Source organism: Vigna umbellata, chromosome 11, assembly GCF_029865625.1.
Source record: "Vigna umbellata cultivar VRB3 chromosome 11, Vumbellata_1.0, whole genome shotgun sequence".
NCBI classification, from domain to species: Eukaryota; Viridiplantae; Streptophyta; class Magnoliopsida; order Fabales; family Fabaceae; genus Vigna; species Vigna umbellata.
The window spans coordinates 33204668-33222759 of NC_142175.1; the positions used below are offsets into that span (position 1 = coordinate 33204668).

Sequence of the window (18092 nt, forward strand, 5' to 3'; positions counted from 1 at the left end):
TATGATTTATTTTAGAAACTAAATATATTTAACCTTAAAAAGATTTATAAATATTGAATTCAAATGATACAATTATATATTAAAATGTAGTCATTAATGCTCCATTGTTTCTCTTTCTAACTAGGAATAAAAAGTCATGAATTGATTGTTGCAAACACAATGGGACAAGAGTTTAATGAAGGGAAAGTAGCATAGCAGCACAATAGCTTAGAATAAAGAATAGAATAATGGTAATTTGACAATATTTTTTTGACAACATTTTAACGTTAACTATGTGTCATTATGTGATTGGTCTAAAATTATTCTATAATCAATAATAATAATGATAAACACTAATATAGACCAATTAGAGAGAATGACACATAAATGATATTAAAATGTTGTCAAAAAAATGTTGTCAAGTACATTATCCTAAAGAATATTAAACATTGCAATCAAATAATTCTATTTCACTTTTTTTTTTACTTTTTTAATTAGAATAATAGTCAATAACACACTTTTACAAATGACATATTTTTATATTTATTTGATGCATATTACAAAAATAAAATAATCATAAAAAGTTAATTTTTATATTTTTCAAGAAAAAAAATAACAAGTAAAAAAAATAGTATCCATGTATAAAAGTAAGTTACCCTATTATTAGTCTTACTATTTATAGTCAGTATAATAATTTTGATAGTTTAAAATACATTAAAATTTTAATATATCAATGTTAACGTATTTTAAAGATTTCATACAAATATACAGTACAAAAAAAATACAAAATGTATGTAGTTCTTATTACATCTCAATGTATATATTAAAAAAAAAAAATCCAAGACACAGAAATTAAGCGTAATTTTTATGCCATAATCTTAACCTATCCATGAATGAAGAGGGTTTGCATTGCTCTTAATTTTTCACACTAAATTAATCAGAAATAATAACAAATATGATTTTTTTTTTAAATTCACTATAATAATTAATAAAATTAATTATATATACCGATTGGAGGAGATAATGTGAAAACATTTACAACATGTATTACTTTTTATATGTGAAGGAGCCAAAGTATTCATGAAAAGACATAATTGATCAATGAATCCAATGAAAGGTTTTTGGGGGAAAAAAGGGAGAAAAATTACTTAAAAATAGTGTGATATTATATTAAAAATATATATTTTGATTCTACAAATCACTTTGACATTAACTTTTTTGTTTATATTATTATTCAATACTGATACCATTTGTTAGAATTTTAATCTTAGTCATTGGAAAATCATGTATAGTTTAAATCAATAGATCTTGAAATAATCATCAAATAAAACTGAAATTATAATAAAATTATTAAATTAAATTAAATACGTTTATCTGTACTTGATAAAAAAAATTGTCAAAATTAATGCTATTTATGTGTATGTTTAATAACCAATATGAATTTTAAAAATGAGTTTAAAAATAGAAAACAAATAATGAATTATTCCGTAATGATCTAATTAGGCTTTTTAGTTAAACATTAAATAATAATAATAATAATAATAATAATAATAATAATAATAATACTATTTATATGTAAATGAAATTTAAGTTTATTCTTAGATCGAAATGTCAACAGCACAGGAGTCTGACCTCAGTATCCTTTTAGATTGATATTTTTTATTGGTAACGAGACTTAAACTTATTAATGATTACATTTTAATTAAACATAACATAAATTTATAATTGAATTACTTACCTTAATGATAGCAGCAGAACGAAAGTTAATTTAATGTTTCTAATTATATATTTAATAAATTATTAAATTGTATGATTTTGATATTTAATACATATTCATCATATAATTTTATTATTAATGCTACTTAATATCAATTTTGATATTAATTAATAAATGTTTAGATTAATGCTATTTATGTATAATTTGTATGCTTAAATCAATTTTGACAATTTTAATATTAAGTAGTAGTTCATAATTAAAGATTAAAATAAATAATTTTCATCTATATCTTTATACTTATTTTTTTATTTTAATAATAAACACTATTTAATAATAATAATAATTACATAAAAAAATCTCTAAATTTCTACTATCGTTGATTAAAAGTTGAATTGAACGGATAAATGCAAACCTCCTTTGTTAAATAAAACCACACACATTATCGTCCAAAACATAAATTACAATCAAAATATAATATATGAATAGAGTTTTTTTTTTTTTACTTTATAAATTGAGTTTGTAAGATTAATTTAAATGTAAACATATCTATATTATTTTATTTTTAGTCAATATAATAATTTTTGTTTTCATAATACGTGTCTTAAAAACCTCTTTTAGTTCTAATATTTATAACAATTGTTTAATTTTTTAGTTCATTCTTGATTCAATTCTTATATTTATTATAATGAATTAATGTAATGACTTTGTTCTTTATATTAACACGAATGACATAATAAGATAACGATGATTTTGCATGATAATACATTTTTATTTCTACACAAGAAAAAAAAATCATATTATTATGACAAATTATCATCTCTAAAACGACATTAACGACAATCCAATAAAATATCATATTAACTTTTCTTAAATAATATTGCGACAAGTAAAAAGAAAACATTAAATAATTATTTCAAATATTAGAACAACAAAACATATTACACCTCTTATGAATTTAAAATTTAATCCAACATAAAAGAAAAACAAAATAAGTGTAAAAGTTTTTCTTTATATAAAATTTAGGGTTAAATATGTTTTTAGTCCCTAAACTATTGGTTTTTGTCCCTCTTTTAAAGTAAGGTACAATTTGGTCCTCATTTTTTTCGAAACTTTCGTTTTAGTCCTCGGAATTTTGGTTTTAGTCCTCATTTTGTTGCTAAATGAGAACCAAAATTTTAAACGGTGTTAGTTTTCGAGGACTAAAACGAATATTTTCGAAAAAAATGAGAACCAAATTGTACCTTACTTTGAAAGATGGACGAAAACCAGAAACAGCCAATAGTTTAGGGACTAAAAACATATTTAACCCTAAAATTTAAATCACTAATAAAATATGGAAAATAATAATTTTGGTGAAAGTAATTATAAAAGTAAATACAAAATAATGATAATTTTCCTTAGAAAATGAAGCAATCTTGCATTACAGAATGGTATCTCTCTACAAATATTCGATTCCGATGAAGTTTACTTTATATTTTGTCAATTATTTTGACTTCAATAATCATTCAAATATATGTTTAGACGAACTATAGTCGTTGAAATCAATTTCCAAATATTAAATTATTCATATAATATTTATATATTTGAAGGGACCACGTTTTGTATAATTTTTTGTCGTGTTTTTTGCATTTTTAATTTGGACGGTCATCGTTGAGTCAAAGTGTAATTACTCTTAGCCTAGGTAATCACGTTTGAAAAGATTGATCACCTTAATCACCCAAAGTTACATCATTTTCATGCACCAATATTTTTGAACATCGTGCTTACTTTATTACCTTCACCAATAGAATGTTTTTAGTCATTCAAAATAATAAAAATAATATTTTTCATATAATTTTTTTTATAATATCTTAACACTTTATTGTTTTTATTTATTTATTATTCTGTCCAGACACTATAAACTTAATAAAAAAAGTTGGGTTAAAATATTATAGAAAAATTTGTATTAACACATCATTCTCCTAAAAACATATTAAATGATTTTTCCAAGTATTTTTTGTATAATTAATATAGTTGATATAAATATTATATGTCATCTTAGAGAGTAATAATAATAAATGCAAATAATATACTAGGAAAACACAATTAATATTGATACAAATAATGCATATCCTTATTAATGCTTAATCCATCATCGGTGAAATATTTTCAGATAATATTATTTTCTACAACTGTTGAAAATAGTAAAAAAATAATATTTATCATTAAAAATACTGAAAATATTGATGCATATTTTAAATGATTAATAAACTGCATTTAATAGTTTTTAATTACTAGTTTCAAAACATAGACACACTCTGTTTTTTATCTGTGGGAACTACGAACTACATTAAATTTTCTTGATTTTAACAAATATTTGTAAACTACTTATTTTTTTCTTTTATTGCACAATAAATACATTCGTGAGTTAATTAAAATTTTAAAAAACAACCAATGGGATTTTAAGCTTTACAATGACAGATAAAGAAACATTTTTTAAAAATTGAATAATGTCCTTGTTACAACATTAATTCATCACTTCGAATAAGTTGCACAAAAAAAGGAAAGGATAATTTGTTTACAAGTATATATTAACATGTTTAAACATAAAAAAAAAAGTGATTTTTCTAGGTTTTATTATATATTTACATGTTTTTCTTTGCAGAATAAAAAAAAAAAGAGAAATCCCTTCATTAACATGTAAGATCAAAATAAACATTTACTATTTGCAACCATATATTTTTTTCTTACCATAGAAATAAATGGAAAATGATTTAAGATATAGTAAGAAAAGGCATATATATAAATGCAAGTGATGGACTAAACAATAAAAAATATTTTTTTGACAATTTTTTTACAACACAGTTATTATATGTTTGAAATATGTTTTTAAAAATAAATTTAAATAGTCTAATAAAAGAATAACACATAATTTATTATAAAAATATTTTTATAAAATGTTATTAATATATAATAGTCCAACTACAAAAGATAGAACCAATGAGAAGATGACAAGATTGGTGCATGAGGTTCAATAATACACACGCTGTCAAAAGTGCATTATATAATATGATATGAAGGGTGTGTGATGACTGTGCAGAGGAGCAAGATGAAGATGCAAACATGTGATAAAACAAAATGAAGTTGCCACACAGGTGAGTGCCACGTGGCAAGAAATCAACGGCCAGTTTTGTCTGCACTGGCCATTTTGTCTTTTGCCTGAGCTCAATTGCATGCCCACCTCAAACTTTGTTATAAGACATTTGCATAGAGATTCACATCACATGGTTCCACAAACACAAACAGAGAGAGAGAAAGAGAAAGAAAAGCTATCAAGTTATTAGCAACAAGGAGAGGCTGAAATTGCTCTCAAATCCTCAAAAGGTTAAAATTCCATCACCCTTATCCTATCCTCTTCAATTCAATTTACAAAATATCATTCACTTCTCCTAAAAAACTTATCTTTCTTTCTTCTCTCTCACTCATATAAACTCTTTCTCCTCACTCTCCATTCTCCTTTTCTTCTTCTTTTCTATCACCCTTTTTCAATTGCTTCTCAGTTTTCCTAACTTGTGCTCTTAACTTTCTATATACAAAAAAAAGTTACCTTTTTTGTGTCTGCCAGTGTTCAAGGAAACAAAAAAATGCCCCCAAGATCAGGAAAAGGGAAATCCAATAAAGCAAAGGCAGATAAGAAGAAAAAAGAAGAAAAAGGTGTTATTTTGTTAACATCACCACACTAGCACATATCATATATTGATGTATATATGTGTATATATATATTGATATGTATATAGATATTGCTGCAGAGAATTCAACTGATATGCTTTTCTGCAATGTCTGTTTGTTGTATCTGTTGTGTGTTTTCATTTGCAGCAGCAGCACCTTCTCTTGTTGACATAACTGTGGTGACTCCATATGATGCAGAGATTCTTTTGAAGGTATATCTATATATCTATCTATATATATATATATATATATATATATATATATGTATATATATTATTTCACATTCTGCAGAATTGTCTTTAGTGTTGTGTCATTTGAGGGTTGAACTGATGGTGTGATGAAAATTTTGCAAAGGGTATCTCTACTGATAAGATTCTTGATGTGAGGAAACTATTGGCTGTGAAGGTGGAGACATGCCATTTCACAAACTATTCTTTATCTCATGAGGTTGGCATTTAGCATTTTTTCATGTTGTTTATTTATTCAGTTGATGTTTTATATTGAATGGTGTTTTTTATACTAATTAAGTTGTTTTTTGAATGGTGTTTCTTCCATAGGGTAAAGGTCATAAATTGAATGACAGAGTGGAAATTGTGAGCCTAAAGCCATGTGTTCTGAGAATGGTTGAAGGTAGGTGTACTCAACAACATGCTTCCCATTCATTATCAACTACAATTTGTGTCTCATTGTGTCTCATGTGCTTGTGCATTTAGTTCTTTCTACCATTTCTGGCTATCTATATCTCACTATCACTTTAATGTACTTTGTTGTTTGTTAGTGAAGAGGGTGTAATCAATCAGTTTAATCACAGATTGCTGTGTACTGGAATTTAATTTTGTTTTTAATTAAGGCTCATCGAATGGCTCAAAGGGTAAATGCAAATTTCCAAGGTAGTCTTCAGTAGTAGGGAGCAGTGAACTGCTTTTACCATTTATGTTTTAATCAATGCTTCTAAACTTTTGTTTTTTTCTTTTAACTTTGCCCATTTTTCTACCAATGGAGTTACATGCAAAGGTTCAATGAGTTTATTGGTTTTTCTTTAATAGTAATGATATGGTAAAGCACATTTATATTTATTTGACATATGATATTAAAATAAAATATTATAAAAAAGTACATTTTTGTATTATATTTTTAAAAAATAAACAAAAACAGTGTGAAATGAATATAAAAATTTATGTGTGTTAAAATATTATTTTTTTTATAATATTTTTTATTATTGAGTCTCCAAAATATCTAAAATATATTAATATTAAGGTAATAAAAAAGTTTTTAATATATTTTAAAACATTTAAAATAGGCGTCCTTCATTATTTTTGAAAAACACAATACCCAAAGAGTAGAAAACATAAATTCGTGTTCAAGTTTTTTTTTTTCAAATAGTTTGGTAAGATATTTTAAATGGTAAATAAGATCATACTCTTGTTACATTAAACTTCTTGTATTTTAATGTTAAAGTCTTTGTTCAACGTTTGAATGTACACTAATGTCAAAAGTCCTTGTTTGAATAGCTTATTACAATGGTGTTTATAAAGATTTTTAGCTCCATAAATCTCATGACATTAGCTTCTTTTTTTTTTTTATTATTTCATATATATAGGGTTCTATAATGAAAAATTGTTTTATTTTCCTTTAGATACTTAGTTTTTTGCATCTCCTATTTGGCCAAGATACGTGTACATGTGGAGATAACATATTAGAGGAGACATTGCTCCTTAGAATACAACATCTATTAATATTTCTTAAAACATTGTAGTTTACGACAAATAATGGAATCATTTCTTGTGGGCTCCATCTATTTCAAAAAAGAAATAGCGGTTTTAAATGCTCAAATGTACTATTTTTTAAATGTGCCCTTTATTGGAAAATTACTATATCATGTAGGAGCAAGTGAAAAAGTTTCCAACTTTATTTTTTATTTTGAAATATTTTAAAAAAATCTATACTCTTATTAGCATTTGAAAAGTATTTTGTTGTCATTTTCATAAGAGTGAAATCTATTTTTGTGTGATACACGTTAATGGTTATTGTTGTTGTCATTTATTCAAGTTGCATTTCGGTGGAAAACCAAACCCTACTTTTCCTTCGCCATCGCCATCTCATAATAGCTTCGTGTTGGAATTTAATATATACCAAAATCATACTATTTTTTCTTTTTATAAATATAAGAGAAAATTAAAAAGAGAAATTCAATTTTTAAAACTAACGTTTTCTGTACGCCCCTTTTTCTATATTTTAAAAATCTAAGTTCATTGAAAAATTATTATTGCATTTTTCACTTAGAATTACCCTTAATTAATTATGATTTAAAATGATTATACACTGATTAAAAATAATCATGTATTTTGCCGACTGTTTATTTTATTTTCTCTCTCAAAATATCAGTGTCACGGACTCACGGGTGTGATTTTTCGCGTTATTTTATAGCATGGAATTTTTAAATATAAAAGCTTAAACGATTTCTCTTTTGCGTAAATATAAAAGTTAAATAATTATTTAGACTATTTGTTTTAATGATTTTTATTCTTAGAAAATGAGATTTATTTATTTATTATATTTAATTAATCATTTAAAGAGATAACTTTTTGTTTCCATTTTCATATTTAAATAATAATGTCTTAGTCTTTGTAGTCAGTTTTTAATAAAATACTAGAATCACTGTAAAATGATTATTTAAACTTATTTATTATTCACTTTTTTTTGTTTGTGCCATTAGAGGATTACACAGAGGAGGCCCAAGCAGTTGCGCACGTGCGGAGGGTCTTGGACATTGTGGCCTGCACAACAAGGTTCGGTAGGCCCAAACGGAGTTTACCAAGCCCAGAATCGAGACCCAAGAAAAACGGGAAGGCCCAACATCAGAACAAGACGAGTTTGAGCCCACCCGAGACACCGAATGGGGAATCCAGGGTCGGGTCACCGTCGTCGGAGGCGCCACCGTCGGCGATCTCCGACAATGTGGGAATGAAGGCCATTCACCCGACGCCGAAGCTCTCAGACTTCTACGAGTTCTTCTCGTTGTCTCACCTCTCTCCCCCCATTTTACGTGGGTACCTCTTCCTCCTCACTTTCATTATGGTTCTGTTGAACAAGCTCATGGGAAAGTCACAAGCTTAACAATAATGTAATAAAAAACGTTTTTTTTTTTTGGGTTTTGCAGAATTGAAGAGATGTGAAGTGAAGGATGAAGATGATAGGCGCAAAGGGGATTACTTTCAGCTTCAGGTTTTGGTTTTTTTCTTTGTTACTGATGCATGTTGCATGTTATGTGTATCTGACGTGAGAAAATGTTGTTGGTGCGTGAATGAAGGTTAAAATATGCAATGGGAAGGTAATAGAAGTGGTTGTTTCAGAGAAAGGGTTTTACACTGTGGGGAAGCAATCTCTGCACAGCCACACCTTGGTTGATCTTCTCCAACAGCTCAGCCGAGCCTTTGCTAATGTATGTTTCTCTTTGTTCTTAATCCCAACTTCTTTGCTTCCGCTTTTAGGTTCTTAACTTATTCTATGATACATAAATGGCTACAGACTCTATCTAATTGTCCATATTTTGTGCTTTTAGATATCTTTCATGTGAAGATATCAGAAAAATAGATATTAGAATTTGATTTTTCTTCAGGCAGTTTGATGTTGTAACTAGCATTCTTACAAATGATTGATAAATGTAGGCATATGAATCGTTGATGAAAGCCTTTTTGGAACGTAATAAGGTACACTTTCATCAAATTAATGAAAATGATCATTATTTGCCTTTCTTTTAGAAACATCTTTCTCTAACAGCATGTTTCTTCAGTTTGGAAATCTTCCTTATGGATTCCGAACAAATACATGGCTTGTCCCTCCATCTGTGGCTGAGTCTCCTTCAAGCTTTCCTGCATTGCCCGCAGAGGATGAAAACTGGGGTGGTAATGGTGGCGGCCAAGGAAGAAATGGCGAATTCGATCTTAGACCGTGGGCAACGGATTTTGCAATATTGGCCTCTCTTCCTTGCAAAACTGAGGAGGAGAGAGTAGTCAGGGATAGAAAAGCATTTCTGCTTCATAATCAATTTGTTGATACCTCAATATTTAAGGCTGTTGCGGCTATACAGCACGTCATAGAGTCCAACTCAAACATGAAGAGTCAATTGAATTCTTCTCTAGGTGCTGTTCTGCATGAAGATCGTGTGGGAGACTTATCCATTGTAGTCAAACGTGACATCCAGGATGGAAATAAAAAGCATGATTCTATGCAAGTTGAATCTATCATGCAAAAGGATGATGTTCAGAAGAATTTAATCAAAGGATTGACAGCTGATGAAAGTGTAGTTGTTCATGTAAGTCAATAACCTGTTCCTCAAGGGTATAGATGAATTGTGATTGTTCATTTTTTTTCTCTTTGTTGGGTACAGGATACTTCTTCCTTGACTGTCGTCGTTGTACACCACTGTGGATATACTGCAACAGTAAAGGTTGTGGGTAATGTGAACATGAGGAAGCCTAAAGTTCGAGACATTGAGATAGACGATCAGCTAGATGGTGGGGCAAATGCTCTCAACATCAACAGGTTTTGAACAGTAAACTTTTCTGCAAATGTTAACTGTGGATGGATAATCTGGAAATGGTAGCACTTTTAGGTTGCATATTATGTCAGGCAACGTTTATGTTATCTTTCGCTATTGGTTAATTAGATCCATTTCAATGCAAGCATTGTCATCCATAGAGATTGATCTTAATAGAAAATTTATGATGATGTCTGACAAAGTGACACATTTTTGTGATCTGTGCAGTTTGAGGATGCTGCTTCACAAGTCTGGATCTGATTCATTAGAAGGGAATGTATCATCCCAATCAATTTTGGATGACGAAGATGCTACTAAAAGCCTTGTTCGAAAGGTTATTCAAGAAGGCATAGAGAAAATAAAGGAGGAGCCAAGTATTTCAAAAAGGTCTATTCGGTGGGAACTTGGTTCCTGTTGGATGCAGCATTTGCAAAAACAGGAAACTTCATCTGATAACTGTTCCAAAAACAAAGAAGATGGGAATGACGTTGAGCAAGCTGTTAAAGGTCTTGGAAAGCAATTTAAATTTTTGAAGAAGAGAGAGAAGAAATCAAATAATGTAGACGGTACAGATTCTCGAGAGCAAAATGACTCTAGCCCTGGAGATGTGAATGACAATGCTGATAAAGTTGAGCCGAACAGTGGTGACATTAGTAACTCTAGTGAATTAGAGAAACTACTTTCTAACGAAGCATTTTTGCGTCTCAAAGAATCTGGAACTGATCTTCATACGAAGGTTTGTGGCGTATTTTGAAGATTGTATGCTTCATTTTGGTGTATTCTCATGTTGTTGCTTTTTTTATTTGCAACTTTAATGATCAACTTGTTGATATTTTCGTGAAGGTTTTGTCTGGAGAAAAGTTTTATAAGTTCAAGAACAACGTATTTAAGGGGAGAATTTTGAATAATCTGTTGTGATAAATGGTTCTTTAAAATTGAATGCTTAGTAAAGGTCTTTTAAGAGTATTTAATGGTATATTTTTTGAAGAAATTAAGTTCATTAAATGTTAGACACCAATATCACCTCTGGAATGCGATCAACATTTCTTTTTTGAAAATTTTCTTGTACTTTTGTTACATCTTTTCTGACTACGTCATTTTCTAATTTTATTACTTAGTTTATATTTAGTTTGTTTTTGGTACTATTTATGCTGCTATGTTTCTGATAATGAATCTTTCATTATCTTTCTTGTACTTGTAACTGTATTAATCATTTCAATTTATTTCTTCTTGCAACAGTCAGTGGATGAGCTTATCAACATGGCACACAAGTTTTATGATGAAGTTGCCTTGCCAAAGCTGGTAACATTACAATTCTCAAAGGACTTTACATTCGTTTGAATAACATAGAGGTTGTAGACATAATTAAGAACATAATGAATCAATTTTTTAGGCTATGGACTTTGGATCACTTGAACTTTCTCCTGTGGATGGGCGAACACTGACTGACTTTATGCATTTAAGAGGCTTAAAGATGCGATCTTTGGGTCAAGTGGTGAGAATACTTTTCTCTATTTCTATGCTTCCTGTAAATATTGGCTAGCTGAGGATTAATTTTCTGGATGTAGTATGTTTTAATGTTCTTTCAATTTCTAGAGCCTCTTTTTGAACAGTTTTCAAATATTACCACTATTCTACTGCTTGAAAGCTGCTATTGTACTCTAGATACCTTTCTACTTTAAGTAGTTTTGGTAATATGGTTTGCTTTTTTTGGTTCTAATTTCATGTGTTAATCAGGTTAAACTTGCTGAGAATCTTCCTCACATACAATCCCTTTGTATTCATGAGATGATTACTCGAGCTTTCAAGCATCAACTTAAAGCAGTTATTGCCTCTGTTGAAAATGTAGCTGATCTATCTGCAGCCATTGCATCAACACTAAATTTCTTACTTGGTGGGAGTCGAACAGAAGATAATGATCAAAGTTTGAATGATGATCATAGTCTCAGAATTCAGTGGCTACGAATGTTTTTGTCCCAAAGATTTGGGTGGATACTGAATGATGAATTTCAACATTTGAGGAAGTTGTCGATTCTCAGAGGGCTATGTCACAAGGTATCAGCATTTTGTCGTCTTATTCTATTTGTCATACAAGAAGCTTTTATTAATTGCCCTTGTTTTTGTTTTCAGGTTGGATTGGAATTATTCCCTAGAGATTATGACATGGAGTCTATTAAGCCCTTTGGGAAAAATGATATTATCAGCTTGGTTCCTGTTTGCAAGGTGAGGTCATGCTTATGTAATAGTCCCTAGATCTATTTTATGTGTAAATGTATAATTTATTGAACCATTTACACAGAAGATCATTTTTTTACAGCATGTAGGGTGTTCCTCAATAGATGGACGCAATTTGCTGGAGGCTTCAAAAATTGCTCTTGATAAAGGAAAGCTTGAGGATGCTGTAACTTATGGAACAAAGGTACATATAACTTTTTTCGGTGTCTGCATGATGTGTCCTTTTCAAGTTTACTAGTTATTAATATGGCAGTGTTTTGACAATACTATCATATTGCAGGCATTGGCTAAAATGATGGTTGTTTGTGGACCCTATCATCGAAATACTGCTAGTGCATATAGTCTCCTAGCTGTGGTTCTCTACCACACAGGAGATTTTAACCAGGTAACAATAATTCATTTTTGCCTAAGCTATTGTAGAAATCTGAAAATTTTCTTGATACATAGTTTAAGCTAAGATAGTCGGAGAAAATATTGTTTCTTTTGTCCTGAGCTACTATAGGGGAAAGAGATGAAAGAAAGAGAAAAGGGGAAAGCATGTTTAAGACTTTCTGAACCTAAATATAATAACGAATCAACAGATTTTACTGAGGGTCTTGAGAGAGTACTGCATGGCAGTGGACCTGTGTAGTATCTTTAACTCTTTATGTAGTGATTGGTAAAAGATTTGGAAAAAATATCAACTTCTATTATTCTTTATTTAGGCCACCATTTATCAGCAAAAGGCCTTGGATATAAATGAGAGGGAGCTTGGTCTTGACCACCCTGACACTATGAAAAGCTACGGGGATCTTTCTGTTTTCTATTATCGTTTGCAACACATTGAGCTGGCTCTGAAGTAAGTTAAACTCTATTGAGTTCCTTGGATGTTTATGACTTTCTGCTTGATATTCTGAAATCATGTCCCTTTTCACAGGTATGTTAATCGCGCTCTATTCCTTCTTCACTTTACATGTGGGCTGTCTCATCCAAACACAGCTGCAACATATATAAATGTGGCTATGATGGAAGAGGGCATGGGAAATGTTCATGTGGCACTCAGATACTTGCATGAAGCTCTTAAATGCAACAAAAGATTGTTAGGAGCAGATCATATACAGGTGTCTCTCTCTCTCTCTTTCCATCCCTCCTTTTTCTCCCTTCCCCTATAGATGGAAGTGTTTTATACAGTATTTTTCATGTTATAGACTGCAGCTAGCTACCACGCCATAGCTATAGCTCTTTCATTGATGGATGCATTCTCTCTGAGTGTGCAACATGAGCAAACTACACTAAAGATACTTCAAGCAAAGCTTGGATCAGAAGACCTTCGTACACAGGTCATTTCCTTTTTCTGATGGTATTACTAGTATAAGCCAAAGAGTATCTATCTAGGATTGAACTAAGGATTAACAAATTATTGGGGTTGATAATTGGTTTTTGCTAATCTTAAAAATTTTCTTTAAACAAATCCCCAATGCAGGATGCTGCGGCTTGGCTTGAGTATTTTGAATCAAAAGCCATAGAGCAGCAAGAAGCAGCTAAAAATGGAACTCCAAAGCCTGATGCATCCATTGCAAGTAAAGGTCACCTTAGGTACTAACATGGTATCCCCATTTACTGTGTTTTAAACAGGTTATATTTCAAGGTACATACATATATATTTATGCCTTTTCTTGCAGCGTGTCAGATCTCCTGGATTTTATCAGTCCTGATCCGAAAAGAAACGATGCACAGAGAAAACAGAGGCGTGCAAAGGTGGGTAACAAAATTTCTAGTTGATGTTTATCTACAACTAAATATTATTTCCCGGCGATGACTTGTCTGTAACCAATGCTTCTCTTGATATGCTACGGTAATTTATGATTTTTCTCTTGATCAAATACCTTAAGTTCCAGTTCCATTGACCATGTGCCTTTCATTCAGTACTGCTCTTAAGGGAAGACTCTGTTCCAAAGATTTTGGAAGTTTTATCCTTTATTAAACTCAAGTTTGAACGGCATGCAACATATTAAATTTTTTTGGAGTTAGCTTATAATTTTAGGTGAAGTGCTATAGTAGTCTAATTTCAAATTAGAAGTACTTTTGACAACATTTTAGAACATTTACCTTATTTTATATTTCACATATCGCTTTTATTTCCCAGCTGCTCCCAACAAGTGATAACAGTCAAGAACATGAAGATGCAGTAGCTGAGGAGAGCATTGTTTTTTATGACTCAAGAGATGCTCCAAGCATGGTAGAAGAGAATATAGAAGAAACCAATGACACACGTGATTCTCAAATACCAAAAGAAAATAGTGATTTCACTAGTTACAGGCCAGTGACAAGTGAAGTTGTTTATGAGGCCTCATCCGATGAGGGTTGGCAAGAAGCAAATTCAAAAGGGCGATCAGGAAATGCTACTAACCGCAAGTTTGGCCACAAAAAGCGGCCTCTTCTATCAAAGCTCAGCATCAATGGTTCTAATAATTACATTTACAGGGAAAGCAGTTCTAGGAATGAGATTACTTCACCACCACAAAGAGGAGTTCCTAGAGCAATGTCCGACATGTCATCTCCGTCTAGACAACCAAAAGCTCGAAACATTGCTTTGAACGAGGATTCTGTTAATTATCCAACAAAAACTTCTGTGTCAAAAATTTCATCTCCAGCATCTCTAAGTTCCTTGGCTTCAAAGTCTATATCTTACAAAGAAGTAGCTCTGGCTCCACCAGGTACAGTTTTAAAGCCACTGTTGGAAAAGACTGAGATGGACAAGATTAATGCTGAAGATGAGATATCCAACAGTCTACCTGTGACATCAACCAACGAAGGTACGTTCCGAAGTTCCATAGTTAATGCAGTTTCTCAGCATGATGAAACAGAGGTAACTCAAGAAATCGAACCTCAACAAGAAAATTCTGCATTGGAAGTTGAGAAGGTTTCCCTTGCTTCTTCTGATCAGGAAAAACCCACAGAAACAAATGGCAGTAAGCTTTCAGCTGCAGCCAAACCTTTCAATCCAGGAATGTTGTCCATGTCTCACCATTTAAATTCAGGTTCCTTCACTAGCATGTATGATACAGATGTTAGTCAAGGCATGAATGTGGAGCCTGTGTTTCCCCCTGCTGTTGCTAGGGTCCCTTGTGGACCTAGATCACCTCTATATTACAGAACCAACTATACTTTCCGCATGAAACATGGTTTTAGTAAAAGCCAAACACCTATAGGAGAAAGAAGCGGATTTGGATCTCCAAGAATTATGAATCCTCATGCGCCTGAGTTTGTTCCAAGAAATGCTTCTCAGATAGAAGCCAATGATTCCAATTCAAATGTTTCCGATGAGCATAACTCTTTATCTGAGGTAAGCATGGCAGAAAAACATAAGCTAGATGAAAATTTCTCTGAAATCAAGGCAAGTTCCACAAAAAACAGTATTTCTGAATCTGAGAAGTCCGAGATAGCAAGGCAGATATTGCTCAGTTTTTTAGTGAAATCTGTCAAGGAAAATATTGACTCTGTGGATGAGTCTAACGAAAGTGAAGGAAAAGTTGGGAAGTTGGAAAATTGTGATGATGAAATAGCTAAAGACAGTGCTGTCATAAACATTACGTATGGAAATGAAGAAAAGAGTAAGGCAGTGCCTCATTCCAGTGATAGTGATGAGCAAGAGACATTAGGTGTTAGTGAAAAAAAGAACAGTGATGAAGGGTTCATAGTTGTCTCAAAGAGGAGGAAAAACAGGCAGAAGATCACAAATGGAGTCACAGAATTGTACAACCAACAGTCTATTTGTGCATCAGTTCGTTAAATAGAGTTATGAGAGATGAATAACCAAGATGGCTCATCTCAGCGTTTGTCTGGCCAAAAGCTCTGGACATCATATTGTTTATAGTATATAACTTAATGGCCTAGAATTTTGGTCACTCGATTCATTTTTGTTTTCTGTCAATATAATAAGTCCGTTCTGGATTTCTTTATTTTCTATATAGTAAGTTTTGTTCTGAAACTTAAGAAATTGTTTAATCAATAAAATTGCTGATTAGCAACATGATTTCAGTACTGATGTTGATTCTGTTGCCGGAATAATTTCATTTCACATCTGGACTTGAACATAGTTTCTTGGTCTTTCTTCTTCTTAATTGCATCGTTTTATTTTCATGGCCTTTTATCAAGCTAATAGGGCCTAGTTTCTACCTTGAGTGGATTTGGCCATGCATGAGCAGGCACAAAGTTATGTCTTTTTAACTATGGATTAAGTATGATTTTAGTTCTTGAACTTAAATTAGAATTTGTCTTTCAATCAAACTTTAATACATTTTTATTTCCAAATTTTAAAAGTGGATAGATATAATCTTTTTAAGTTAATGATGTTAATTTTTTTAGGCTTGTTAAAAGGTGTTTCAAGATAGCATTTGAGTTGGAATGTATTAAACGGTGTAAATAATTCAACTATCATCCTAAAAAACATGTTTGACATGTAAAAAATAATTAATATAAATTAAAAGGACTATATCTATTAATTTTTAAAATTTAGAAACTAAAATGTATCAAAGTTTGAAACTGATACGAATTTTGTGTATGAGTTTCGTACCTAAAAATATATTTAACCTTTTAATTAAAGTATAAATAAGGAGTGGTCTTTATTAGCAAAGTAAGCCTTTATTTTCCTTTTTATAGAGTGCAGGTATTTCCACATTATAGACAGTAAAGTTTAGTCTCCAAATATGTACTGCAGAATGTATAAAACTTAAACTCCAAAATCATTGCTTAAACAGGAACAATATTACACCCATTGATCCATGTTTTGGGTGGTAAAGTGAAATTAACTACAAAATTAAGCAGTTCTTATTCACTGGCTAATAATTTCGAGGTTAAGAATGCTATTATGACTTAAGGGTGATGCATGACAGAAAAAAATGACAGAAAAATTTAGTGTTGAGTCATTTTCTGAAGCTTAAACGGGAGTCCAAATGCAGAGCATGGTTGTTGAATATTATCCACAACTAAAAGAAATGATGTTTAGTTTTGTTGTGAAGTGGCTCAAGGGTATGGGGTCATTTTAATGGACTCAATGTGGGAAGCAAATCATGATCCTAACCAACTGTGAAATTAAATTCAACAACACTTAACCCCATTGAGAGGATTATGATAGTTAACCAAATCAGTCATGTCATGTGTTTTTTTCTTTTATACCACAGCTTGTTATATTCCCATAATGTGAAAATTAAACACCGATTAACTATTGTAAAATAATAATTTAATGCAAAAAGAAACGTTTGATTTGAACATCAACAACTAAAATTTCTTAAACTTTATATTATTATCAAACAATTCAAAAATTATTCTATATATCGATACTTGCATCTCCTAATGTTGAGAGATATCATTATTGTCAAACCATATGCTTATATTGTATTTGTTTGTAAAAGAGTAATTGAACAAACATTGAATAAGAGTGTCCGAAGATTCACAAGTAGCTGAATATTTATTCCATAAGAGTTTAATTGATTTAATCTTTCAAAAATACAAACGTTCAGTTTTTTTATTATTCATTATTACTGACAAAATGAACGTTTAGTTTTTTGTTTATTTATTTATTATTCATTATTATTGATAATCGTATGACCAAATTTCTATCATGAAAGACTTGTGCAGCACACGACAAATAAATGACAGCAAAAACTACGTGTCAAGAAATACTATTTGTGATTTTATCTACTACATTAACTACCAAGGGAAGGATACAGAGTAATACAATAAATACTTATTTTAATTTGCTCTTTGTTGATAAGAAAGGAGTCCAATACCACATTAAGGAATAGGTCTACTTTAATTATGAAGATGTTTAAAATAATTTGTGAAATAAAGATGAGGCACATTACATAGCTTGAAGGTGAATACACAGAGCAATCATTATTGTCATCATGGTGCATCATATTTGTGTGACTT

The 18092-nt window shown here is 30.6% G+C and overlaps 1 protein-coding gene across 3 annotated transcripts; it reads left to right on the forward strand.

Annotated features, from left to right (window-relative positions):
* The first annotated feature begins 4937 nt into the window (after positions 1 to 4937).
* LOC124835869 (Tetratricopeptide repeat (TPR)-like superfamily protein) lies at positions 4938 to 16206 on the forward strand. Of its 3 annotated transcripts, none has more exons than XM_088102522.1 (24): positions 4938 to 5059; positions 5301 to 5389; positions 5552 to 5616; positions 5759 to 5851; positions 5962 to 6034; positions 8121 to 8450; positions 8565 to 8629; positions 8715 to 8846; positions 9073 to 9114; positions 9198 to 9719; positions 9795 to 9949; positions 10173 to 10680; positions 11184 to 11246; positions 11338 to 11439; positions 11682 to 11999; positions 12075 to 12167; positions 12262 to 12363; positions 12460 to 12564; positions 12884 to 13017; positions 13096 to 13279; positions 13367 to 13498; positions 13642 to 13754; positions 13841 to 13916; positions 14305 to 16206. In XM_088102522.1, exons 2-24 carry the CDS (start codon positions 5320 to 5322, stop codon positions 15949 to 15951), a joined length of 5124 nt encoding a protein of 1707 aa, XP_087958648.1. In that variant the 5' UTR covers positions 4938 to 5059; positions 5301 to 5319; the 3' UTR covers positions 15952 to 16206. The 3 variants fall into 3 exon arrangements, with proteins under 3 accessions (XP_087958648.1, XP_087958649.1, XP_087958647.1); XM_088102523.1 differs by having other exon boundaries at positions 5555 to 5616; XM_088102521.1 differs by lacking the exon at positions 4938 to 5059 and having other exon boundaries at positions 5130 to 5389.
* The last annotated feature ends 1886 nt before the right edge of the window (positions 16207 to 18092 follow it).

Bases quoted from the DNA above. Each gene is read 5' to 3' on its own strand.
- LOC124835869 (XM_088102522.1), top strand. From the start codon at position 5,320: ATGCCCCCAAGATCAGGAAAAGGGAAATCCAATAAAGCAAAGGCAGAT. The intron at 12,168-12,261 runs GTGAGGTCATGC...ATTTTTTTACAG, and splicing joins GCTTGGTTCCTGTTTGCAAG to CATGTAGGGTGTTCCTCAAT. The intron at 13,018-13,095 runs GTAAGTTAAACT...CCCTTTTCACAG, and splicing joins CACATTGAGCTGGCTCTGAA to GTATGTTAATCGCGCTCTAT.